Source organism: Trachinotus anak, unplaced genomic scaffold (assembly GCF_046630095.1).
Source record: "Trachinotus anak isolate AG129_WGS33_773 ecotype Australia unplaced genomic scaffold, CSIRO_AGI_Tana_v1 ptg000025l, whole genome shotgun sequence".
In the NCBI taxonomy this organism is placed as follows: domain Eukaryota; kingdom Metazoa; phylum Chordata; class Actinopteri; order Carangiformes; family Carangidae; genus Trachinotus; species Trachinotus anak.
Window position 1 is genome coordinate 8,529,302 of NW_027273876.1, and position 27,619 is coordinate 8,556,920.

Sequence of the window (27,619 nt, forward strand, 5' to 3'; positions counted from 1 at the left end):
TCATCAGGAAGCTGGTTCCGTCTGTGTGCAGCATATTAACTAAAAGCAGCTTCGCCCTGTTCTAGTTCTGATCGAGGCTCTACCAGCTGATTGTTTCCTAGAGCCCTACAGGGTTTACATCCTCCAAGGTGATCAGAAATGTATTCTGGCCCTGTATTATTGTGTGATTAATTAACTAGCAGCAGCACATTAAAATCTATTCTGTAGGTAACTGGTAGCCAGTGTAAAGATTTAAGAACAGGAGTGAAGTTGCTTAGTTCTCCTGGTTCTGGTAAGAACTCCGTCAGCAGCGTTCTGCATTAGCTGAAGTTGTCTAGTGAATCTTTTTGGGAAAACTGGACGAGAGTGTTAGAAGAGTCCGCCCTGCTGGAGATGAATGCACTTCTTTCTTTTAGCTTCTCTAAATCGGTCAGGGCATGAGACCTTGAACTCTCACTGTTTGTTTGAGATGATAAGATGCAGATGCAAATTTAAAAATGATAAACCCATAAAATAACACATTTAAAGCATTGTGCAGCCTTGGAACTGGTGAGCACTTTCTAGTTGTTACTTCTGTTATTTAGCTGCTAATAGAACTTTTCTGTAACCTAATTTCTGTAACCTTCATCTTATTAGGAATTAAGAGAATAAAGATAATAACTAAGTACTTTTGGAAGTTTTATTGACTAATTAGTTAATAAAACTTCCAAAAACTAAGACACTCCAGCGCGTCACAGGTGCTGGATCAAAAATCAAAATTAAGTGAAGAGTCAGACAAATGATCCGCACACTGTGCTAATAGCTCCCAGCAATTTTAATAAAGCAGGCACTGTCAAATCCTATTTTCTATTAGTTTACAATAAAATTCATCCGAAAAGCACTATTTCCTACATTAATGTCCTTTTTCAACAATCCATTAATTGACCTCTTGTCTTTATTATTGTGTGATTAGTTAAGTCCTCAGTAGGAATAATCTTCAGACCACCACAGAATATGACTCCGTCCTCACTGAGTGCTGCATGCTATCCTCATGTTTCAGGTGGTCAGCCGCGTAGCAGCGCAGCAGGGCTTCGACTTGGACCTGGGCTACCGGCTCCTGGCCGTGTGCGCTGCCAACAGGGACAAGTTCACTCCAAAATCAGCAGGTAAGACCAGAGTTTTCTCAACCGCCGTCTCAGGCCATCTGGCCATGCTGGCCTGTCCGGGCTCAAAGTTCCTGTCTGCTTTTTTGGCATCTTTTCACAACACCCACCCATTGCTACTAAACTGTAGAATATCCTGATACTCCAGAGAAATAACTGTTTTTGGAACAACATTTCAAGTATGCCAAATGGTCACTGGCACATTTTTGAGTTCATACCTTACATTTTAACTTGATTATTTGTTACTTTCTTGCAAAGATGAAAAGAGACAAATGATGGCCGTCGATTGGTTTACCGCTCTCTGAATCATAAACGGTTCAAGCATCTCAATTTTTTCTTGGTTTTCAACAAAAGCAGCAACGCAAAATACCTTTTCCTTTTTCAACCTCACTGAACATTAAGCATCACCCTCTGATATCTGCATAAACTTTCACTTCTTCATGCCACATCTCACTCCCAAACGTGTTCACCAAATGGAGAACTACATCTGTATTTTCTCCTCCAGAGCTTTAGACAAAGTGCACATAGCAGAATATTTCATTTGTCACACACGACAAAAAACTACTGTATCAGTGATGAGTTCCTGTTTTCATACATCTGCGTCATCTTGGTACAGTGATAGATTATTGGGACGGATGTAGACTGCTAAATGCTGTTATCAAGCTGGCAAAAAAGCATGCTGAGGCAGGATGGGAATGAAGATGCATTGGCTGTCAGCAGCTTGGAAGATAACAGGAATATTTCGTCCTCTTTTACAGTTTTTGATTTGTGGTTTCCACCTGTCTTGGGTTACGCGGAAAAAGGGAAATAAAATGGGGGTTGCGCAACTGCTTCTGTGTGCTCGGCCTCTCCGCGGTGCCGCCTTAAGTCGACTAGGACATGAAAGTCAGAGCCACATCTTGTTTGAATTTTCACTTGTGTTTGCCTTTTCTGATTTATGGAGTTCATGGTTATATATGTGGTTATATGAGGCTTCATATCATGCGATGTCACTCTTGTGTCAGCCACAGGGGGGGAATCATTCTCTGCCTGCAATTAACTTACCCCACCAAATGTTCTAATTCTACTTAATCCTAAATCAAATCTCAGGCTCTACTTTATGGGCTTAGATAAGATTGCCAATTGATTCTCTGTCTGAATAATTTCCTGCAACAGTAGTCATTTGGAAAGTGGCAACGTACTTGAGTTTAGGCAGCATCCCAAAATGCATTTCATGGACAATTATGTACCTGTATATGCATAAATATTTTTGAAAGGAGACACGAGATTCAGTAGAAACCGCTGCAGAGACGTTATCCCTCAAAGCTCCCAGAAGCTCTTCAGTGTGGAGGCCCCAGTCGAGGAGGTTATTAAGGTGGGGAGAAAGCCCTCTCTGGCAGCCAAGGGAGATGGCTCTTAAACGACACTCCCACAGGGCCCCAGGGGCAGGACCCGCTCCCCGACATCAAGCGGGGCCGTTGCCGAGCGACAGGGTATAGGGAGCGAGTCACATGATGAGGCCAGCATGGCGGCAGCAGGTCAGCCATCCAGCACCAGAGACAGGCGAGTCAGTGTCTGCCAATCACTGAGAAGACTTCTGAAAGGCTGAAAGAGAAATCTGAGACGCTAAGTTATGTCTGTGTGGAGACGACGTGGGGATGAGGTGAATTCCTTGTTGAATTCAATACAGCGTCCTCTACATAATGTTGTTTTAATGATAACTCATTTAGCCAAATCTCACAGATTTGCTGAATGTGATTCAAGCTGATGTTTCTGCTCAGTGCTGAAAGCCCTTTTCAAACTCTCAGCTTTGTCATAAACACAGTGTGATAGTCTACCATTTGGTGCATAGCAGGCTTTTTAATGTTCTGGATAAAGACAGGAAGACACTGTTCTCCTATATTTGTTCCTTATCTCTGCTAACAAAGGGGCTCATGTAGGCCAAACCCTGGGAGTTTTCAAAGCAGAAAAAGTGTCCATGGAGCATTTAAAGCCAAATCTTACTCTCATAACCGCTGTTCCACTCAGTCATGTCACGCATCTTGTAATCTGCTCTGAAAATCTAGGTTTAAAGAAGGGAAAAAGGGGGAGATCTCTGGTGGTTGCAAGCGGGGCTGTCTGCAAACAGAGGACATTAGGTCAGTGGATGAGCACTAATAAGTAAATCAGATTTGCTTTCCCATTTTAAACAGGCCTAACTTGTCTTGGCTCTGACACGCGGCGCGGTGGAGCTATTACATATCTGTTATGTCATCTGAATTCCTCTCCTGAACATGGGGGCAAATTGAGGGGGAAATTGTGCTGAGAGGAGGGCAGAGCTGATCTCAGCAGTAAGGAAATCAATGTTCACAGGCAACTTACAGCGGAAACAGGTTGTAGCTTTGACAAATTGATTCATCATCAAATGCTTCCAACAGTTTAAGGTATTAGTTTGTTAGAAACAGCTTATGAGGGCAAAACCCAAAGACATAGAGCTTGATCCTAATGATACCAGTAATATGGATCCTCCCGCCTGAGGAAAACTTCATTATTACCTCCTATAGATTTTATCAGTTGGCATATATATATGGATTTCAGCAAAGTGAGCAGTTTAGAGGTTTAGGTAATGTTTGTTGTGTATTGAATGCCTCTCTAGCTGACTGGAAAATTCTACACACGGTGTGATTAAGTGAATTGTAGTACTGATCTCTTTAATAGATGTTCTCCGGGGGGTTGGCTAGTTGTAGTCCTTTTGCCTTTTTGCAAGCGGGCCACAATGCTCAGGCAGGACTGGGGGAGGGGCATCTGTCTGCTAGTAGTGACCTCTTTGTGAATGAGATTAGCCTGCTCTATTAATCTGTGATTACTTGGACTGTCTTACCGCAGGGCAAAGCCACGCACGTAGAGCTGTGGTGACATCAAAGCATGGAGATCACACGCTCGGTGTGGATAAACTCATCAGGGCCTCCCCCTCTCTTTCTCTCTCTCTCTCTCTCTCTCTCTCCATCACAGGGTACATTACAAGCCCTGTTAGGCCTATTTCCTCAGAGTCACACCCCTCCTGCACGACTGTAGTGGTTCAGTCTGGTCCGAGAGCGTCGACAAAACGCTTAATCACGATTTTTCCTCCAAGAGGGTCAGAGTGGCACATTCCCAATTGTTTGCGCTCCAGCAAGCCCTTGGAATTCCTCAGCTCTAAAGAGTGAAAGGAGGCACCAACTTATAAAGCTGAAGGGGTGGTGGGGGGGTGGGGGTGGCGTGGGGTGCAGTCGAAGTTTTTCAGCTCCTCGAGCCGTTCATTCTCTCATGTAACAAATGCCTGGTAAACCAGCTATTCAGCACGTAATTGGTTGGGCTTCAGCTCTCGCTTTGTCAGCCTGAGTTGTCTCTACACTCGTTTTACACATGCTGGACTGTTTTCAAGTTAGATCTGCCGTGGGTTGTAGTTGACTGTGTCAGCGTTCTAAAAGAAATATATTTAAGTATCAGTTTTCATACTTTGTTTTATCTTGTTTAATGTTTTTGACAGTGGGAGTTTTGTGATGAGATTTCAGAAGGTGGTTTCTCAGTTTTCCTACTAGTTCAAGCATGAAGAAGCGTTAAGCCTGCGTAGGAGGGGATGTTGTGTTTGTTTGCAGCTCTAGATAGAGATTAGATAGTGCTGCTTCATACTAAAGAAATCTATAAATCTATCTAGAATATCCTTCATAATGGTTAGCGAAGTCAAATCTGCAACATCTAGGCGCATCATCTCAAAGCTGGTAATTTCAAGTATTACACACGATACATTTTTGTTAAAATGGAGATTCCTGAGGCAGGAAAATTGCAGAAATTCTTACCTATTTCAAAGAAAGAGACATGATTGAGGTTAAGATGAATATTTTCAAGGGTGCCTTAAAACATTTCTATTTTACACTGAAGTTGCTGAATTCTTTATCATGCTAGAGTGGAGATATAATGTACATTTCCGCTTAACTGTAGCCTGAAGTGCTGATCATGCAGCAGCTTTTACCGAGCCTTCCAGTGAAGTGGTGCTTAAGACGCGGAGGTCAGACATGTTGCCACTGAGCTGTGGAAAGGTCTTAGATTCTACACACAACACAGAGGTCAGATACACACACACACATACACACACACACATACACACACACACACACACAAGCCTGCAGGGCTGTAATTTTTCTTCCCAGAGCTTTCCACACCAAAATGTTTTGTCTCTTCTCTTGGTGTATTTCAACATATAGTTTAGCTGTGGCTTTTCCTAAATAGAGAATAACACAGGATCTAAAAACATTGTTGGTGGCCCAGACCTTGGGTGACTGTCAGCAGTAATTGGATTCAATTGAACACTGTATTTAAGAAATAAACAAGCATTAGTTAATCTGATTTAACTGCAGATTCAAAACAGAATTGCAAGTGTAATTTTAGAGGGAGATGAGGTGATGAGCCGTGGTTCTTTAAGTGGCGTCTGCCATTATTTTAGCCCAACGTGTACTTAGTCTTGTCAAGACTTCGTCCTCTCTGACTGAGCTCCATATACAACTCATACATTATAATCACTGGAGGTCTATAACCCCACCTGAAAATACATTTTCTAAATAAGATGAGTTGATATTTGTGATTCATTCATTCTTCATGTTATCTATCACACTAAAATGTATTTTCTTGATATGATTTTTTTTTATAGAAAAGCTTTTTCTTAAACCTTTTAAACTCTGGACTTTCTCCTCAAATTTTAACATTTTAACAAAGCTAGGAGTCACTTTACTCACATCCAAGCTACTATGTTTTAACGGCTGCACCAGTACACATTACATTTTTCAAAGAAATCAGTGCAATTGGATCCCTGCGAGGATATAAAATACAGTTTTGCTGCACACCACAAGTCTCTGAAGTTGGAGCCACCACTTTACACACCAGAATTTACAATGTTAAAGGCTTACTAGGTGGAAGTACTGTATGTGCACCTGATTCTTAGACAGAGTGTCACAGAAGCTGTAAATCTACACTGTGTCCACTTTGGACAATTTCTCTGTTTTACACTATATGATCACTGCATGTGAAGTCTTCCAGCCAGCCGTGATTGATGTGTTAACTTGCAGTAGAGGTGCAGGGCTGTAAGTCACCCACCGTGCGCTCAGCTGATAGTAAATACCAGGAGAGCAAATACAGACAGGAGAGACCAGAGATAAGAGCTGTTCGGCTTGTCTGTCCTTCCTCCCTTAGTTCTAGCACTTATCATGTCTGTGGTAGCAGGAGGTGATTGGTGGCATCCTCAGCCGCTCCATGTGGCTCAGTAATTTACTGCACATTCAAATTCATTTACATTGTAGCTTGTGCCTCTAATTAAATGCTTTATTATTGTATTTTAGCCACAGATGAGTTGCACTCATTTGACACCTGAATTGACTCAGTGCTGGTGAGTGCAAGTGTTTTTATTTGCAGATGACAGTGGACGCTCCAGACTGCCTCAGGTGGTGTGTCTGCCCACAGTTTACATGTTTTATAGGTGTGTAATTGTTTATCCAAAAGCTTACTCTGGCTTGTGTGTTCTGATAGACAAATGTGGTCTAATTGGCCCCTCCCTCTCTGATCCCAACCCTCTGCGCATCAGGAAGCCACAATACCCAGCCTCCTCCCTCCTCCTCCTCCCTCCTCCCTCCTCGCCCTCCCCTCCTCGTCCTCTATGCCCCTTAATTACAATGACTAGTTTGATGGATTAAGTCGACTGTATGCAAAGACAAGGTTTGGGGGCTGGAATCACTGCTTAATGTACCCACCTGAAGTCGTTGCCATCACCACTTTTTCTGCAGGATTTGCGGCGCATAGCATAACAAACGTTGCTGCAAATGAATTGATTGAGGCTTCTTTTACTCGTCGCTCTGGACCCAGGCCAAGATACAGGCTGTCTAGCACATTAGGCACCACCCCCCTTTGCAAGTTTGAAATGTGAGCTGCCTGCCTTTTTTTTTTCCCTCTCCTCTCCTCTCCTCCCCTCCTCCCCTCCCCTCCCCTCCCCTCCCCTCCCTCTCTCCCTTCTGGCGAAGTGGCTGTGGCTGCTTCTGTGTGATGTGTGTATTGGGAGAGCAAGCAATGGATCACTAGACAGAAAAAGAAGATACATCAATAACAGCTGCATACATCCGAGGTGAGGAGATAAGCATTTGGTTCTCTCTCTCTCTCTCTCTCTCTCTCTCTCTGCCTGTCCTCTCACTCACCCCCCACCCCCCCACCCCACCTTCTCTCTCTCTCTCCCTGCCTCCCCCCTCTTCCCACCCCCTCTCTCTGTCTTTAACCCTTTACTGCTGCAGGAGCCGGCTCCTAATTTTTGCTAAATTATTTGTGAGGATACGCACCTTTCTTCTTCTCTGACGACAAACGTGTGTGTCCTCCTCTTCTCCTCATGGCTGTTGGTGCTGTATGAAGTTTCTTTTTTTTTTTTTTTTTTTTTTTTTACAGCTTATCCCTGTTTTCCCTCTCATTGTCTCTGGGGTATTTGTTGCTTGAGTGCAAAGAAGCCGGTGGCAAGTACAGCAGGAGCCCATTAGCAATGACTCCATCTGTGATTGGTTTTGCCTGCGAAACAGAGAGAGCAGCCATGAATAATTGATGTGTATTGTGCAGTCAGTCACTGGACACGCAGGGAGAGAGGAGAGGAAAACGGAGAGAAGCTGCTGCCCTGAGACACCGAGGGAAACAAGGGGGAAGAGAGAGGGAGGGGAGGGAGAGGAAGAATGTTAGAGAGAAGAGAGGAAGGTGGGAGGGATAGAGAGACACAGAGAAAGAGCTTTAAAATAGCTGCTGGCTTCAGTAGTGCAGAGATTAAGGCTGCCCTGTATCGCCTTTGTTCTGCTGTTGCAGATTCATGCTCAAAAGTGTTTCTAGACACATGAGTCCCCCTTTTTTTTCCCTGTGAAGTGAAGAGTGAGCAATAAGCAGGGACATTGCGAGAGTTAGCCTGGTTGAAATGCGGGTGGCATTTTAGACATGGAGGGGGTACGGAGGGGGAGTCTGTGTCACTGTGAATAGGACAGAGCTGCGAAGCTGTGAGCTGTCAAAAGGAGGAGACAACAGTTAAAGAGGGTTGTGTTTGCAGGGGGGGTATTCAGTGACAAGAGGGAAGGTGGATCTGCTGCTGCTGCTGCTGCTGCTGCTGCTGCTGCTGAGAGGAACTTCATATTATTTCACCCCTGGGAGGAGGGGAGCGGGGGGGCGGGGGGGCTTGGTGGGTGCAGGCAGGCACCCTGCCACGTCTTAAACTAACGGAATGGGGTTTGACAGTATGACGAGTGCCTCGCAGCGCCCTCCGTGATAGAGTTGCAACAGCTGACTGCTGCATTTGACCCACTTACAGCTCACACAGAAGGGGTCAAAATGGCCTTGATTATCTCTCTGAGTCGCGCTGACCTACTTGAGGCGGCGTTTTTTTCGCGACACTCTTGGCAGTTTATCACACCCCACTCCCCTCGGTGCCACACTGCACAACCAGCCAGGCCCTACGGATTTCACCCAATACAGGAATTCACTGGTTTGAGTTCAGTGATTCAGTGTTTCTCATGGTTGAGTCATGTCTAATGCTGAGGGAGCAACAGATTACATTTTTACACATTGGACAGCATCGAGATGCTAACAAGCACCTGTTTTGTTCATGCTGAATACTACTATCAAAAGTCTTGTCTTTTGAGTATCAAATACACTCTGTGCTTGGAAGGTGGCTCTGGGAGCTTTGCAGCTTCCAAACACCCAGAAAACTTCTCAAACCTCTGCCAAAGCACAGCCCACATCTCAGTCGTTGATGCATGTGTTCAGTATGTTTTTTCACTTCAGAGCTAAAAAAAAAACAACTCCTCTTTCACTTAAAATCTCCACTAGCACCCTGGCACCTACTGGAAGATCATACTGACTACAAACAGACGCATGATGGAGAAGTACAGTGCATTTTGATAAGCTGCAAACTTTTCAGAGCCACCTTCCAAACCAAAGCTGGATTTTGGGTGGCGTATTGTTTTAATGAATGAGTCTGAGTCAGCTGGTGTAATTATTTCTCCTACTGACCTCACTTGAGAATTACATTCTGCCATGTTGGCTTCCTTGTTATTCGCTTGGTTTTCTCTCCACTAAGAAGGGTTTTGTTTAGCTGCACAGTTAAGTCCTGGTTTGGGCAATTACAATTTTTTTTTTTCCTACAATGTGTCTGAGGGACTGTTCCCAACATGCTAAGACAAGAGAGGTTTTGCAACAGGCGGTGTTGGTAAAGAGATGTCTGGCCTGCTGTGCAGTATAGTCCACAGTTCCAACTATTCATTACTGTTGTTTTGTCATCTTCAATGAATCTCTTGTTCTCTGTATTGGAGATGGTTTTTTTTTTTTTCCCACCAAGTTGTGAAATTGACCTTTTTCTTTGAAGTCTCTCGATAAAGTCCCAAGTCAAAATAATAGCGATCGGCATGCAGGAGCAGCTGATGTTGTTTGTGTACTTGCAGAACTTGCAGGCTCTTTTCATGTGGCTTTAATGAAAGTATACCCAGCCAAGTATCCAGTAATTGCAGCTACAGCTTGTTTACACCTACTGTTGCAGTGGGATCATCAAATCAAGTCCAAAATGTGCTTTTAATCGCATTTGATACTGAATCCTGCAAAGATCAGATTTTAAATTGTGGATACAAACGTAGCGACTGAATCAGGTCTGAAAACTGACAGATATGGTTTTAAAACGTGATGCAGTATATTAATGGAGGGGGGGGTTGGGTCAGGGTTAGGGATGCTTCACTGGAAGTTAGTATGAAGACCCCGTGACATTTGGTGAAACTGAAGAAGTTTCGTTGGGAGAAAAAAAAAAAAAAAAAAGCTTCAAAGCTGTAGAGCAGTCGTAAGAATCTGTCACAAAAAAGCGCAGTGTGGTCTTTGATAGGCCGAGGTTTAAAATTGCACTGAAATGCCAGGTGTAACTGTAGGTGTATTTGTCTCCTCACATCAAAGGGGGACACAAGCGCCTCCGCCTACTTGTTTTTCCAAATGTTAGTCCTTAAGAGAACAAACACCAGCAACCAAACGCAGACTTCAGTGGGTGCTCTGTTATTTGATCTTAATTCATGATCAATCCGGTGGGTGAAAAGTAATCACACATTTTTTTTTTTTTTTTTTTTTTGTGTTAGCTGTGGATTAGGTGTCAGAGTGTAGAGCAGTGAAAAGCGCCTCACTTTATCTGAGAGCGAGTTACCTGCTGCAGAAAGAGAGCAAAAGGCCTTTACACAATCCTGTATACGTGTTGCTCAGACGGTCTGAAAGCAGTGAAAATCCACTTCTGTCACTGGTGAAACCAAAATATGAGAAGACACCTAGAAGTGACAGGGGATCAGATGATTAAAGGGGCGCTAAGTAATCTGTTACCTTCCTCGACGTCTATAGGTGAACAGCAGAGATTCATTAATGGAACTTAATTCCTCACAAATAACACACCTTTCTGTGCCTGCGAAGAATAAAGGCTGCTACACTTACACTTGTTGCATGTGAGCAATAGTAACAGAAAAGAGCGTGCTCATTAATCAGCAGAAAACAATAACTGATGATAATACTTTTTAGTCATTTTTTCATAGCATTCATAGCAGGAATGACACAATGTGCTGAAACTGACTGCACTTCATTAGCACTGATTAACAATCCTTACTTGCACTGAATATCATTATTTTGTACCATGGCACTGTAGAACTATTTTTAAAAAAAAAAGTGTTTTGTTTCAATTCCATTATATTCATAATTTTGTTTACTTCAAGTATAGCATGTTCAGTCATTCTCTCCTCTTCCACTGCAAACACACTGGTTTGCAGTCTGTGAATTACAACCTGATATAGTTCTCAACCATCTGGCCACCTCATAAGTTTGTTTGAACACGGGATCAACTCCTAATGAAATGTCTGTTTTCATTCACTGAATATCGTAGAAATGTTTGTGAAGTACAGTAAAATGTAAAATTTGAACCCTACAGAAACCAGCTGCTGCAGGAGGTGTCAGTCTGACTCAGGTACCTGCTGTGTGTTGAAGTGCTGCACAGGAAACCCATAAAACACTGGCTGAATCCAAACAACCATCCTCATCACAGTCCTTACATTATGTCCTCACACTGAACTGTGTCGGCATACTGTACGTCGGGAATGACATCAGATGTGCTTTTTGGTTGGTCATTTAGAAAAAGCTACATGGCTGCTGTTGTGTTGTCTGTTTGAGTTTCACAGTATGAAGCATGTCACATGTTGTTTTACCATCCTGCCTGCGGTCATGATTCCACACTGATGTTCTCGGCTGTTCATCGAAGGCATTGTGACGTTACATTTACACCTTGCTCCTCTTGGTGCATTTGCATGTTAATTACACCCACTTTTTCATTTCCGTGAAACAGCAGTTAGTAGAAGTTGTGAACAAAGCTCATGTCAGAGACAGAATAAAGCGATGAAACTTTAATGACCGCTGTAAGGAAACTGGGACAGCGAACATAGTTGAGAGTATAGCTAACAGCTTGTTATTTACAGTGAATGAAAGCAAGTATCCGTATCAGTTTCAGCACTTTCATATAGAATGGCAAAACAATAATATGGAATATGCAATGATAAGTGTATATGTGTGTATATGATATATATTTTAATGTTATTTGTAAATGAACAAAACACCAGCAACTAAACTGAGACCATGACAATATATAAAGTGAAATTAAAAGACACAGAGTTAAATACATTATATACAGTATAAAATAGATTTTGAAAAAACTAAAAGAAATCAAATTTGAAGCAATGAGACGTGTAAGTGGCAATGAAAACATACACATTATCTGCAAAATGTATATTGTTTTATGAAGTCTGCCCAAGGCCATACATAATGTATGCACAGAAATCTCAGCTTGCTTAAAGAAGTGAATAAAGTTTGAGTTTTATTGTTTAGATTTGGCCTGAGTGTTGATCATGATGGAGCTTTTTATTCAAATCCTGATCTGTTGCACATATGGATGACTCTAATGAGCCTAGAAGGGTGCCGGGACTCGACCCGGGCTCCTCCAGTGTCTGTTCTACTGTACTTCTAAAGGGAGGCTTTGACACCAGGCCCACTGTGAAAAGGTCACAGGTGAATCAGCCAGCAGCGTATGCCGCCGTGACACTGCCGGCCCTGCCCAGCACCCTGAGGTGGGCACAAGTCTGGGCACATCTGCTCTGTGCCTAATTAGTATCATTGTAGACAAGGGCTTAAGGCTGGGCCATCATTAATAGCAGCCTGTTGCTCGGGGAAACAGTCTGGCTCCCATAAGCCGCTTCTTTGCAGGTCTGCTCATCTGATAATCTGGTTGCAGAAGTGTGCGGGTAAAAACACACTCTGTGCTGGTGCAGTTTGGCTTACAGAGCAGGGTGGTCAGGTGAAAGGGTCATCATTTAGCCAATCTGATTTCAGGGTTTTGCTCTAATTAATCTTGTCCAAAGTGAAAAAGTTTGCTTTATTTTGTCCTTATCTGTATGTTTGCAAGTTTCAGCTCCTAAATTACACATCATGTACTCTTTACATTATTGCTGACTGTTTTCAAATGCATGTTGTACAGTTTTAGATTTCTTTCATGTATTTCAATTTCCATTGGTTTCCACTCATTTCCATATTTTATGAACATAGGAAACTGTTCAAACTTGGGTTGATCAGTCGACAGAGTGAATAATAATAATGATCACATAAACTTTATTTATGTACCAATTGTAAAAATCTTAAGTAAAGGCAGTAAAACAAGATGTAGAGTTTAAGGTAACAAAAATAAGAGCAAGAAAAAACATCAAGTCTGCGTCAAGTCTAGTTACATAATCACTATTTATGTGGTAATACAGTCCTTTCTTTCCAGTTCAAGCTGTGTTTAAACTGCATTTCCATGCTGTGATTATGTGACTTTGACTTTGTGATGACTGTGTTAAAGAAGTTTATTGAGACTGCTAGTTTATTTTTATAAAGTAAAAAAAAATTAATTGGTTGTATGCCATGGTAGTTAAATACATCAGAAATCTAAAACACAATGACATGGATTGCAAAATGGTCTGATGTTAAGTAGACATGATTTCTAGTAAAAGGGCTAAAACCACTGCTGTGTGGATGCCCCGAAAGTTGACCACAGACACTTTGACAGAGTGTTGCCAGACTTCAGCTCCTGAATTAAGACATAAAGATGTACGTTTGGAAGGAGTTTTGCTCCCAATCAGCTTACTGTAGCAGGGAGCAACGTACAGTAACAGATTGAAGACCGAATGTTGGTCGGGGGGAGATGTTTGGCTTTAACGCAACGGGAATTAATTCTCACCGGGGGGTGAAATGCTATAGATTTCCACCTTCGTGCTTTACAGGGACAGGGAATGGCGTGCCCTGTTTTTAATGAAGAGATTTGTTGCATGCGCCAAGAGAGATTATCTTTTAAAACACTGGCCTGCGTAGGCGAGGGTTGGTTCCTGTGTAACCATGACCAAGAAATGACAGTCAGAGTGATGAGATCTGACTAAATCATCTTGAGATTGTGGCATATATTGTATCTTGTTCCAGTTTGTATTCAGTTAGTGCCAAGTGGATTTCCTTTGAGATATAAAGTATTATCTTCATCTCGAATCTGGGAACACAGATTTTATTTGAGGATAAATGTCTTATCTCTGGCATTTTCGATTTTTATTTAGAAATCCTGCATTTTTATGTGTATATACATAGACATTTGCATCACAAAGTGGTTAGCCGGATATTTTAATACTGAAGTTATTATGACAGCAGAAGTGGGAGGTTAAGATGAACAGCTTTTTTATCCCTCAATAATACAGTATTTAGAGGTTTTTGGTTTTGCAACAAAGAACGCAGGATGTCAAAACAGCAACCCAGAAACACCAAATCCGTAGCATTTTTCTTTTTCTCCCTGTGCCGCTTGCCTCCACATGGCCACATATGCTTGTGGCCTCAGTAAAACCTCTCTGGCACGAGTCCAACCCCCCCCTCCCCTCTTCTTCCTTGCTGGATGGACATGGCACGACATTGCGGCCATGTGGCCAGTAGGAGGCTGTATTTAAGCAGGGGCAACTCTGAAATGGGCCATAAAACCTAGCCAGCAAGTCTGGCTCCCCATGAGGCAACGGGCCTAAGTACTCATTGACAAGACTCCAACATCACTGACTTCCCAGAGAGAGAGAGCAGCAGAGGAAATAATGCAAGTAAAAAAAAAAAGAAAAAAAAAAGCAGGAGACAAAGATGAGGTGCAGACAGGAGGCAGTTGTCTGGCCTAGATAGACAGGCTGTTTTATAACTGTTAGCACTAATGCTTTCAATCCACAATATGTAGCTGCCCTTCAACTGCTAAACGCTTTTAATTAGTCTGTAATAGTGCTCTGTAACATAGCTGCTTAACTGCATACAGTATATTCAAGGGACGCCAGTGGAAATATGTCAGATTTTAATGCCACATGGCAGCCATGACATTCACATGTTCCCACTTCACACATCCTTCCCACTTCATCAGCTCTCTGGAAACATCACCCACCCTGAAATATGTCACCAAATGACTCACCCGACTTTAAAATCTTAGCACTGGGCTAATGAAGTCAGTTTACAGACTTACAACACCCAATTCGCACTCGCTTCCGTGCCAAGGTGATAGGGTTAGCTTGGTAAAATGTGTACCATGTGTTTAAGGCGGTACACCTGTGTGCTCCGACCTAATTATCCCTCTATGGACGAACAAGTAGCGCAATTCGGGCCTGTCATGGGCTGGCAGGTCCGGAACCTGTTATACCTACTCTTTTTTTGGAGAGAGAGAGACTGCATGATGGACGAGTCGCTTCCATTTCATTATCAAATTGGCATCGATGAATAATTTGCGGCATCTGTGTGAAGACAAAGAGAGGTTTGATGGCTGCCAGGTGGGCATCCACGGCTCTGTGGTGACTGTGTCTGAGAGCCGCGAGGCAGAGTGGGAGATGATTTATAATCCAGCCGGTAGTTTATACAGGATAGTTTGGCACCAGCTGGGCCTTTGTAAGCAGTGTCATAGCAACCAGTTATTCATATAGCTTTATATTGTATTATGAATTGTATTATAAATCCCAGTATTTTACAGTTCCAAGAGGCCCACAGAAGTGAGGAATTCTTTGGCTAAAACTAAACATGGCTTTTTTTTGCCTGGCCTCTTAGGTGCTTTCAGTAACCAGGGACACCAGGGCTCCCTCGACTCTCTCATTTTAATTGACTTTGGCCTGCAGGAGGCTTGTGTCCATTCAAACCTTTCTGGGCAGAGGGAGAGAGGAGGGAGGGAGGAACAGAATGTGAATAGAGCTCCCTCAGAAACTAAAGAGTGCAGCCCACTAGAGCCCCTCTTGTTAGTTTGCTCATGGTCTTTGTTCTCTTTTTCAGCCCTTCTGGCTAAATGTCTTCAAACAAGCAGTTTGGGGGTCATGATTCTTCCCGACAGGTTTACAGCAGGAGTTGGACATCGTTGTGTTGTGGCTCGAATGGGAATAAGTGAGGAAGTGAAGTGCTGCTGATAATGTGAGCGTGATTGTGACGACAGGATGTGTGCTGCATGTTTGTGCGGACGTAAGTGACCAAGCCATGTGGGACGATGCCAGGTGGGAGTCCACAGTTGACAAGGGAGCAGGTGTCTGTTAGATACAGAGCAGAGAGGGAGAAAGGGAGGGGGGGGGGATCATAAGAGCACTTGGCATCTGCCCTACCTGCTGCCTCTCTAAAAGTCCCCTGCCAGGAAAGGGGGGGGGTATTTTGGAGGAGTGACTTTTTTAATGGTAACCATTCATGTCATGTTTTTAAGGTTATCCTTTCCCACAGGTTGTTCTCACAGCACCTATAGTCACTATTCATCATGGTTAGGTCTCATTTGCTGTGCATCTGCTTTAAACGGTCAGCTCACGAGTTACATAAGGCATTTATTTGATTTCTGTCTCCACCACAGTACAGCGGAGGCGAATGGAACTTTATTTGTCGTGCTCAAAGTACTGAAAAATGAAGATGTCTTTCGCGAAACATATCAGTTACCATATCAGTTTTTATTTGGACTGTTCCTTTAATAAGATGGATTTATAGCCGGGAATAACAGCAGTCTCCGCGGAGATATCTGGAGCATCCATTCTGATTTATCACCGCCACAACTGCAGACAGATATATTGTTAACTAGCCTATATTCCTCTTGTTACTTTGTGATAGTAGTAATGGTGGGAAAGTCCACCCTCTTCATGGTGGGCAATGGAAATTACTGGACGTTTTTTCAGTCTGAACTGAGCAGTCACAGTTTTTACTGTCCCCATGTGGTATATGTGTAGCTGCTGTAGCCCTGACGTGGATTTATATTTTTGAGGAGGAGCACACTAGCTACAGAACATATAGTAAAGCCCCCAACACACAACCATATCACCACCTTGTTGAAAGTAGGTCCACTAAAAACCACTCAACGAAACAGTTTACATATGAGTAAAAATAACTTTGTTTATGCCTTGAGATGTTTTTTTTTTTTTTTTTGGATTTAAATAAATCAAATTTTGAGCAGCACAAATACATTTCTATTCCATTGTAGTGGAGAACAGGCAGAAATGCCTGAGACATGGGTGAGCCAGAATGACCCATCACCATTACAGGTAAGTGAGAAAACATGTTTTTTAGTAATTTGGGTCAACTGACCCTTTTTATCCAGACGCCCCTTTTGTTTTGTGAGAGCAAAAAGAGACAGAATCAAGATATTTAATCAGCACAGTTTATCTCTTTGCCTCCTGTCTGTATGTGCGGCGAAAGGTGGGGTGGGGGAGCATTATCATTGGAAAGAGCATTGAACAACTGTCAAGGATGCAGTCCATGTCATTTGTCATGCCCCCCACCCCCACCCCGGCTTTATGACAGAGACTGAAGCTGGAAGCTGCAGGCCCAGCTACTGAACCACCCATCTAGTCCCAGCAGATGCGTTTAGCGCCCTTCGCCATGGCTGACCATCAGGCAGTGCAGCTGAGCACCAGAATATCAATACGGCTCAGACTCAGCCGGGCCCCTGGGACTATCTACAAGGCAAACAGAATGAGCTCCTCTCCTTATGGAAGACAGAGACCAATCGCCGCCAGGGAGACCAATGTAAATAAGGCAGAAGGATGCTCTGTAGCACCAAACGGCAGTTTGATTCACTCTGGAGTAAACCTCGTGATTTGGAAGAGCTACCTGAGACGATTATCTCCAGTTTTGGCTCTTCTCAGGGAGGGAAACAGATGAGTCTATTGAAGGGCCGTCTGTGGGAGGACAGGAGAAGAGAAACAGTAATCCTTTTGTGTCCCTCATCCGCACTGTCCTGAGAGACGTTTGGGTGAAGGAGGAGGAGGAGAGCGCGAGACTGTGAGGAGTAACGGCTTGGCTGTTCCTCCTCCTGACATATGAAACCTGAAGTTTATCCTCCGACTCAATGACAGAGCGCCTCTCCTTTAAACAGGTTGGTGCTCAGCGGAGGTGGTAATTTTGTGTGGTGATAAGCCCTTTATCTAATGGTGGGGCAGAATAATTCCTCTTTAAGTGGCAGCGCTGGTGCCCCCCCCCCCCTTTCCTCCTTCTCTCAGATATGTATTGTCATTTCTCTGCTCGGCTCAACGCTGTTGTTGTTTTTGTCCCCCGGCTGTTGATGTCGGCCTCAGCGTGAAACGAGGATATCGTCCCCTTAGCCAGACGGCCTCACGGTGCCACTGTTGAGAGATAAATTGCGGAGACATGTTTATCAACATAGAAGAAGTGCAAGTTACCCCTTGTTGGAAGAGAATAATAGGACCTAATTGAGCTGTAACATGCTGGCTGGTCGCCAGGCCCTTGAATTGAAAACTCTCTCCATCAGAAGGGGGTCTGGGGAGTGGGAGGGGGCTGTTAAAACACTGCAGGATGTTCTGACATAGATGTGAAACTCATAAATCTATTAACCATGCTTGGACCCGGTTGTATTTAATTACAAAATAACCTACAAATCTGTGCATCTACCTGCGAGTGTGATGCTTTCAGGAGAGGAGCACCTGAGAGGCCTCTTCTGTCAACCAAAGCACAGCCGAGGTAAAGTCAGATCAATCCTCCGGAGGAACAGCAGAGCCTGTCTCCTGGCACCTGCCTTGCCAAGAAGAGGAGGGAGGAAGGAGGGGAGGGTGGGGGAGAAAAAGAGAGGGAGCATGAGCGGGTGGGAAGGAGGAAAAACCCAGCTGCCTCTGCGCCTGAGCCCCATGCTGCTTTTAAAGGAGTGGGAGGGAGGGGAGGGAGCGGAGAGGGAGAGGCAGGGAGACTGCTGGCACCATCTGTACATGTCTTTTGTATTCCAGCCCTCATCTTTACACAGAGTGAGGCTGGTGTGCTCAGTGTTCAAATGAAAGGAGAGGAGGTGCCTTTTGGGGTGCGATGCTCTGCGAAGGAGAAGGTGTGTGTTTGTGTACCAATGCTGAAATTCTGTTTTGTCCTCGGAAATTTGGCTCACTCAGAGGACATCTCGTGTCCTATTTATGTTACCTCTGTGTGTGTGTGTGTGTGTGTGTGTGTGTGTGTGTGTGTGTGTGTGTGTGTGTGTGTGTGTGTGTGTGTGTGTGTGTGTGTGTGTGTGTGTTTGTGTTCAGATACGCCAGTGTGGCTTTTTCCCTTACGTGTGTGTGTGTGTGTGTGTCAGTAGGTTTGTGCTCTGTTTGCAAGCACTCATGTGTGGTCAAATCTCTGGGTTGCCATGTCTGTGATAGGAGTCAGACGCTTTTGTTTGTTCCTTCCTCCCATCAGCCCCATTAGCCTGATGTCTCCTCTCTCAACCTTTTTTTTTATCACTCTCTCTCTCTCTCTCTCTCTCTCTCTCTCTCTCTCTCTCTCTCTCTCTGCCTCTCTCTCTCTCTCTCTCTCTCTCTCTCTCTCTCTCTCTCTCCCCCTCCCTCCCTGTGTGTAATATGTGCAGTGGCAGGCCGTCCTTGCATGTGGCAGCAGGGTGGATCTGCCTGCGAGGACAGCCTGCACTGTCTGCTGTCATATTGACGTGGCTTTTTGCGCGAACCGCAGCTGAAATCACCGAGCGCTCCGTTTCACCCACCCTGCCCCTCCCTCACTCCTCACTCAGCCTAGAAGTGCTGTGAATCATAAGAGGAGGTGGCTGCCCCTGCTCTTTGATTGAATCCACATTCCCTTTCTCCTCCTGACGCCGCGGAGAGAGGCGAGAAGGAGGCAGGGGAGGCGAGAGGGAGAGGAAAAAGGAAAAGTGAGTCTTTTGTAGTTGGCACAGGACAAAAACATACACTGCAGATGAAAAGCATATGATTCGATCAAATGCGCTCAGTGGTAGCTACCTAACCGAGCGGCATGTAGGATGGTGGAGAGAAGGGAAGGGCTGGAGTCCATCTGCAGGCCCAGAGTGAACCCTAGTGGCCAAGAGCAGCAGTGGCATCCTGGATTAAAGCCGATCTTTTATTTTGCAGCATGAAGGTGCTTCCTTTTGTTTGCTACTGTAACATTCATTGTGTGAAATACTTCAAAACCATGTTTTTGATTTTGATGAGAGGGCCTTTACAGGGCAGACATGCAGACCTAGCTTTGGAGCGTGAGTAATTTTGAAGTAAGAGAGTAACAGAAAAACGACTGCATCCAACCATCAGCTTTGAATTCAGGGAAACGCTATAGAATGAGACTTAAATAAATAACTGTAGATATTGCTTTATATCTGTACTATATATATATAGAGAGAGAGCAAGAATCAGTCACTGAATCAGTAAAAGAGGCACAAAAGTGTCTAAGCAAATGCATTTTCTGTTCCTTTATCCTTTTTGATCCATTGACTGACATTTTTCTATGCTGTCACTTTCTGTATTATGTCAAGGTTACGTCTCTCACTTCACTGTTTCATTCATTCCCCCCCATAGAAAATCCTCACCTCATTTTCCAGTAAATAGTTTTGAATTTATTTGCGAGTCACTGAAAGGTGATGAACACTATGGAAAATACGACTGGCAGTAACCAAGCAGCTAATGTGTATGGATGGATATAAGCAATGCATTAACCTCTGCAATCCAGCTCCTCTTCTGAAGCTGTGAACAGTTTAATTATAGTTCTTTAAGGCCAGGAAACATAAAGCAGCTCATCAACAGAATAAACATTTTTATTTGTCAAAAGTGAAAAATTTTAAACAACTATTTTACAGTTCATAGACAAATAAAACCAGTTTAAAAAAATAATAATTTCAAGGCACAGCAGCATCTGGAATACAGTCTTACAGTCTGTTATATAGCGGACAGTTCCAGTGAAGCTCCTTATAGAATGTTTAATGATGTTGCATAGTTATGGGGTCTTACGTATTTTGCACAACCATTTTATGCACTAGTTTGTCAGTCAGGTCATTGCTTTTCAGTTTCATGTCCAGTTTTGTTCAGAAGCTTCTCTTCCTAAGCTGTTGTTTCACCTCCTCACTGCTTTCACATAATCAGTTTTTGCAGGTTTTCTGCAGCGCTTGCAGTGGAGGGCCGTTACCTCTGCAGTTATTTCTCACGGGAGTCCGACAGCACTGACACACTCTCCCTCTGCTCTCTTTGCAGCTCTTCTGTCCTCGTGGTGTGAAGAGCTGGGACGCCTCCTCCTCCTCCGTCACCAGAAGAACAGGCAGAACGAGCCTCCGGGAAAAGTGCCCATGCAGCCACCAATGAGCTCCATGAAGCCCAGCCTCTCACACGGGTCAGTGTTAGCACTGCTGCGCTTTTTGGCATGCACGTGAGGTGTGTTTGTGTGTGTTTGTTGAGTGTGTGAACAGACAGACCGGGCCCTCGGGGAAAGCCCTTCCTCTCCACATGAAGCCCAGTGTTCCTTATGGATCAGTGGCCAGACAAACTGCCAGACTAACTGCTTGTAGCACAGTCAGACAGTGGGGACAAACAGTACCTCCCAGCCTCTAGTACATGTAGTTAATAATTGTTGTTCTGTATCTTTCAGCATATGAAAATATACTTATTTGTCTTTTGCCTACATTATGTATTTTTGTCTGTCCCCTACAGAGATGGGTCTTTTCCCTACGACTCAGTTCCCTGGCAACAGAACACCAATCAGCCTCCAGGTTCGTTGTCTGTGGTTACCACCGTCTGGGGCGTGACCAACACCTCACAGAGCCAGGTGAGATCTACCTACCTGTTTGAGTTAGTAGTTTTAAAACACAGAAGGTTTCTCACCAGGAGTCAGTTGAGAAAGTGACTTCAAAGGTGGTTTTCATATTGTATTTCTTTCCAGGGTGTGATTGTTAAGTAATGGAAAAATTAATGTAACTCAAATCCTAATGCATGCACTGATAGGAGATGAGCCCCCGGAGTTAAAAGTTCAACAAGTTAAATTGGTTGACTTTAAAGTGAATTATGATGCTGTGGCAGCACTGACTCCTGTTTCACAGTTTCAGTTTTTATTAGAATAGATTCATTTCATCTCGTCTACCTCGTAATTCTCCTGGTTTTAGCTCTAAAAATGCAGTTCCTTGGTTCAGTGTTTCACTGGGGAGAGATCAGCAGTCACACAGATCTGTGTTCTGATTCAGAGATATTTTGATCATCGTCATAAAACATCCAGCATTTACTGTCCCTCATGTTTATGTCTCTATGTGTCTATGTCCAACAGGTGTTGGGTAATCCCATGGCCAACAACAACAATCCCATGAACCCTGGGGGTAACCCTATGGGCTCGGGTATGTCTGGTAACAATCCAGGGATGAACTCGCCTCAGTTCCCTGGTCCTCAGCAGCAGTTCCCCAACAAAGGCAACTCCAACCAGGGCTACATGCAGCAGGGCATGTATGGACGACCCAACTACCCCGGAGGAGGAGGATTTGCTGGCAAGTAAGTGGACAGCGGATTAGTATTGGTTATTGCAACTTCCAAAGATATAATTCTCAGTTACATTTATCACATTCATGATGGTCTGAGGTCATTTCTTATATATTGTTGCTTCTTGTCATAGCTATCCAGGAGGGCCCAATGCTGGACCTGGTGGAATGGGTATCCCTCCACACTCACGTCCTCCCTCAGACTTCACCCAGCCTGCCGCTGCTGCCGCTGCCGCTGCAGTTGCCGCTGCCGCTGCCACCGCAACTGCCACTGCCACTGCAACTGTAGCTGCCCTGCAGGAAACCCAGAACAAGGACATGAACCAATACGGACCGGTAGGACAAGGCACACAACTGATATCACCTGTGTGATAGAATCTGTGTTCATAAACTAAATTACTTTGCTTTTCAATTTTACCCTTTAATTAATAGAAATAGCACAGTAGTAAAGGAGCCAAATAGGGAATAGCTATAACAAGAGCTTTATTTAATTTTTATTTAAGATTTTTGTCTTGTTTGTTAGAAGATCTTTATCTTTGCCTCAGTTAGTTGATTGAACCCGTTTTGTCTTCCAGATGAGTTCCTCTTTCCAGATGGGACCAAACCAGGCATACAGCAACCAGTTCATGAACCAGCCAGGACCCCGTGGCCCTCCATCCCTCCCTGGGAACATGGGCACGGGCATGAACGCATCCAACATGAGTGGGCCCCCCATGGGAATGAACCAGCCCAGGGGCCAAGGCATGGGGCCTTTCGGAGCTCATGGCCAAAGGATGCCTCAGCAAGGCTATGCAGGTCCTCGGCCTCAAAGTATGGGTATGCAGGGCATGAAAAGACCGTACCCAGGGGAGGTGAGTTGATATGAATTCAGTGCTTTCACTTTTGAGATTTCGCTCCTTTGCTATATGTTGAATATGTTTGTCACCACTGCACGCACAGCCAAACTATGGTGGACAGCAATATGGACCAAACAACCAGTTCCCTAACCAGCAGGGGCAGTACCCCACACCCAATGCCTCCAGGCCACTGCCGTCCCCCAACTACCCCGGCCAGAGGATGCCAGGACAGCAGCTGCAGGGCCAGTATCCACCACCCAGCGGTGCCATGGGCCAGTATTATAAGGTGCAGTATGATGGTTATTCCCCCAAATTTTTAGAATTACTTGCAGGGTATCATATGCTGTTTGAGCAAGGTATAAGCAGCAGCTTGGTACAAATAATTGTGGTTAATTTAGAGAGGAAAATAATTTTTAACTGTTTTTTGAAATTACAGCAAGAGCCACCTTTTAATGGCCAAACAAATAACTTCTCCGGGAGTGGATATCAGTACAACCATGGTAATATGAATGGGGTAAGTCCAATTTAGTTCCACTTGTGTTTCATCACATTACCATACTCTTGGTTGTGTTGTTTACAGTCCTGTGAACTATGATTTACTAATTTATTGTCTTCATTATAGCCACCCAGACCGGTGGGGAACTACCCTCACTCTCCAGTGCCAGGCAACCCCACCCCTCCAATGACTCCAGGAAGTAACATCCCTCCATACCTGTCGCCAAACCAGGATGTGAAGCCACCCTTCCCTCCTGACATAAAACCAAATATCACCGCTCTCCCTCCACCACCAGGTCAGTCAGTGGGAAATGGAGAAGAACATGGTTTACTCCTTTAAAAGTTTGTGACTGTCTCACTGGCACTTTTCTCCACCCATATAGCCAACCACAACGAGGAGCTGCGCCTGACGTTCCCAGTCCGGGATGGGGTAGTCCTAGAGCCTTTTAGGCTAGAGCATAACCTGGCTGTCAGCAACCATGTCTTCCACTTACGGCCCTCTGTACATCAGACACTAATGTGGAGGTAAGGACTCATGCACTGAGTCAACGTGCAGTGTATTTTTAGATATTCTGACCAGATATTCTACCCCCTGTGCTTTCTCTATTCCAGCAACTTCCTTTTGATAATTGCAATTTTTTAGGGTCTCTTGAAACAGTTGCTGTTTAACTTTGCAAAGAATCACACATTCTCTGGATCATTATTATGACTTTTTAAGTGCCTGAACTTTTTCCAGGAACTCAAATACAGGTTGTTGGTACATTCAACATTTGAACAAGAGGTGACAATTTTTTAAAATCTTTTTGATGGTTGTAGTGACTGTAATATAGATCATTCACCTTCGTTGCAGTTCTTGAGATTTGGCAGAAGTACAGCTATGAATGTGTTAAAACATCGTTTAATGCCTGACCCTAGCTGTTGGTTCCAGGGGTTCACAATATATGTTTTGGAACCATTCGGATAAAAAGTCATATAAGTCATTTCCTATGGGATCCCACAGGGCGCTACTCTGGAGTCACTACTATTTTTCCTTGACATGACAAGCCTTGTTCAAAAAGTCCACATATCTACAACCATCACATACAACTGGCAGAACTCATGGGTGTGAACCCTGTGAGGGAACATATTCTTGTTTTTGCACAAACAACATGTACTGGAGTTAGCAGTGGAGTCAGCGTTGACAAGGACAACAGTACAAGGAGAATCATCCATTCAAAATTGGAAGAAAAAACCATACATAATAATGTGTCCATCAATAGTTCTCTACCTTAGTCTCAGTCAAAAAGAACGTTTTTCCTCAGTCTTGTAGTGAAGAACCAATGGGTATTCTTCAGTCCATCTTAACCTTTGTCAAGCAGACTGAAAAGGTTGTGCAGTCACACTGTCTCCAGCCAAGAATTATTCAAAAAATCAAACTACTGCCCAGGTAACTGTCGAGAAGGTCATTCATGCATTCATTTTCTATGATTTTACTCTAATTACTTTTACTACCCTCTCAAGCAGAAGTGTCTCTCAGGATTCGTTTTGGTGCCAAACTGAGAGAGCTCACATCATCCATCAAATAAGGCCTCTCACCACTGTTTGTTTTAGAATTGATTAAGAAATTAGAAAGGATGCAACATCATACATTAAGGCCTAAATGCTGTAGAATGAATAACCGAAAGAGTTTTTGTGCTAATTATTTCATCTATTGAAACAGGATCTGCATTGATAAAGTTTGTCTGCCATTAACTCAGACACATAAAACTATTTTCGATCCGAAGCAATTTAGATGATAGATTTAAATGATAGTAAAACTGATAAAAGCTGTTTTCCTTTATGTGCTGCAGAACACTCCATATCAATAAATATTTTTTTTCTTTACTTGTTTTTCTCCAGATCGGACCTGGAGCTGCAGTTCAAGTGCTATCATCACGAGGACCGTCAGATGAACACCAACTGGCCGGCATCGGTCCAAGTCAGCGTCAACGCCACACCGCTCACCATCGAGAGGGGCGACAATAAGACCTCCCACAAACCCCTGCACTTGAAACACGTATGCCAGCCGGGAAGGAACACGATCCAGATCACAGTCACTGCCTGCTGCTGTGTGAGTGCACAAATCTCCAGAACTAATATAAAGAGGTTTATACAAATCCTGACACAAAAAAAAATGATGCCAGATAAATAAAAGTAGCTTATAACAAAATAAAAAATGTATCTGTTCGGTATTTTTTTTCTTCTGGATACACATTTAAAGCATTAAACTAATACACTATAAAAGTGAGGAGAGTGTCTGTGATAGTGACAGTGATGTCTCTTCCCGCAGTCGCACTTGTTTGTGCTGCAGCTGGTCCACAGGCCCTCGGTTCGCTCTGTCCTCCAGGGCTTACTGAAGAAGAGGCTTCTGCCTGCAGAGCACTGCATCACCAAAGGTATTCACACAAGAACAGTCACATTTTACTCCCTGAAGTACTGATCACGCTCAGAGTCCTTTCTTACACACAATATTTCTCTCCTTCCGCTTTCAAGTTAAGAGGAACTTCAGCAGCGTAGCAGCATCATCGGGCAATGCCACGCTCAACGGAGAGGACGGCGTGGAGCAGACGGCCATCAAGGTTTCCCTCAAATGTCCGATCACCTTCCGCCGAATACAGCTTCCAGCAAGAGGCCATGACTGCAAACACGTTCAGGTAGGCACTACAGGGATAAATAAACACACAAGGACTCAATAATCTGATGCCTTCAGGGACAAAATATTTTAAAATAGTTTACTGCATTAAAAGTGTGATTGTTCTCTTGTTCTTGCAGTGTTTTGATTTGGAATCATATCTACAACTGAACTGTGAGCGGGGGACATGGCGATGTCCTGTATGCAAGTAAGTTGATCCAGTTTAGATACCTAGCTGTATTTGCCTCGTTTATAGTTTTTGACTGTAATCCATGTAACTGTCTCTCTCAGCATTTTTAAGCCCTGTCTGTCCTCTCTCCTCAGTAAAACGGCGTTGTTAGAAGGACTGGAAGTGGACCAGTACATGTGGGGAATCTTGAACGCCATCCAAAAGTAAGCTGAGACATCAAATTTGTAGTGCATATAATATTTACATCAACTTTCTTGTATCTTAACTAATTAATTTCATCTGTATTTCACCAGCTCGGAGTTTGAGGAGGTAACTATTGACCCGACATGTAGTTGGCGGCCCGTAGCTATCAAGTCTGACATTCACATCAAGGAGGATCCAGATGGGCCGCTGGCCAAGAGGTTTAAGACGATGAGTCCCAGCCAGATGATCATGCCCAATGTGATGGATATGATAGCTCAGCTCGGCCCTGGACCGTCACCGTACCCATCGCTACCTTCTCACCAAGGGGGCAACAACAGCGAATACGGTAGCCAAGGTAGTACACGATTACTACATAGACTTGTATAAAAAGCCATGGGCAGCAAAACTTACAAATTCTGCAGAAAGCCCTAAAGTAACTGTAAGAAATGTACACATGTATTTAACGTTTTGTATTTTGTGTGCCAGGAAACAGTTACCAGGGGCACGGGAACTTTGACTTCCCTCACGGCACCCCTGGCGGTACGTCGATGAACGATTTCATGCACGGTCCCCAGCTCTCTCACCCGCCTGACATGCCCAACAGCATGATGAGCCAAGACAAGCCACTCTCTCACAACATGCCTGACTCAGTGAGTTCTTTTTCTCTACCCTCATACTTTCCTGTCTTTTTTGCCACATTTTCCAGCATCTGTCACCTCTCTCTGTCTTGCTGTGGTTTTTTTAACTGTCACACAATTTCTCACTGTGTTTTTAAAGGTGTTATATAAATGGTGCGTGAGAGATATTATAAGGTGAACTACCATGGAGAATGAGCGAAGGAAGCAACCCTAAAAAACATAAGATTTAATGGGAGTAAGGAGACATCTCATAGCAAACACTTCCTCATACCACAGAGGCTTAGCTTGACAAAATAAACCACCCACATTCAACAGTATCAGCTGTGTATGTGATCACCAGCAAAAGAAAAAGACATATTTTGACATTCTGATAAATGTTGAATTGAAGCTGGAGCCAGCAGTGGGTTAGCTTAACTTACAGCAGAAGCTAGCCTGGCTCTGTTGAGATAAAGGAAACAAAATCTGCCAACCAGCACCTCTAAAGCTCAGTAATTAACAGGTTATATCGTTCTTGTTTAATCCATACAAAAAGATGAAAAAACAGAGTGCGACTTACTGCGCAGACAGAGGAAGCATCAATGTTGGACTGTCCCTTTAAGGCTAAGCTAAGGTCGTCATACTAAGCTAAAGTCACAGAGATTGGGATCCGTTCTGAATGTCAAAGAAGCTCTGATGGGCATTTCTAAATAATGAATTGATGAATCTTAAACAAAATTGACAT

General features: G+C 43.8%; 1 protein-coding gene across 1 annotated transcript in view; it reads left to right on the forward strand.

Annotated features, from left to right (window-relative positions):
• Positions 1 to 27,619, forward strand: part of LOC139608463 (zinc finger MIZ domain-containing protein 1-like) — a 110,015-nt gene that overhangs the window by 81,254 nt on the left and 1,142 nt on the right. The window contains exons 5-21 of the mRNA XM_071462248.1: positions 1,019 to 1,124; positions 20,642 to 20,777; positions 21,095 to 21,209; positions 21,702 to 21,919; positions 22,041 to 22,242; positions 22,482 to 22,757; positions 22,846 to 23,028; positions 23,179 to 23,256; positions 23,365 to 23,533; positions 23,621 to 23,762; positions 25,116 to 25,326; positions 25,546 to 25,651; positions 25,749 to 25,909; positions 26,028 to 26,095; positions 26,212 to 26,280; positions 26,371 to 26,615; positions 26,747 to 26,910. Of these exons, the coding sequence (XP_071318349.1) occupies positions 1,019 to 1,124; positions 20,642 to 20,777; positions 21,095 to 21,209; positions 21,702 to 21,919; positions 22,041 to 22,242; positions 22,482 to 22,757; positions 22,846 to 23,028; positions 23,179 to 23,256; positions 23,365 to 23,533; positions 23,621 to 23,762; positions 25,116 to 25,326; positions 25,546 to 25,651; positions 25,749 to 25,909; positions 26,028 to 26,095; positions 26,212 to 26,280; positions 26,371 to 26,615; positions 26,747 to 26,910 (2,649 nt within the window). The remainder of the gene's footprint in view (positions 1 to 1,018; positions 1,125 to 20,641; positions 20,778 to 21,094; positions 21,210 to 21,701; positions 21,920 to 22,040; positions 22,243 to 22,481; positions 22,758 to 22,845; positions 23,029 to 23,178; positions 23,257 to 23,364; positions 23,534 to 23,620; positions 23,763 to 25,115; positions 25,327 to 25,545; positions 25,652 to 25,748; positions 25,910 to 26,027; positions 26,096 to 26,211; positions 26,281 to 26,370; positions 26,616 to 26,746; positions 26,911 to 27,619) is intronic.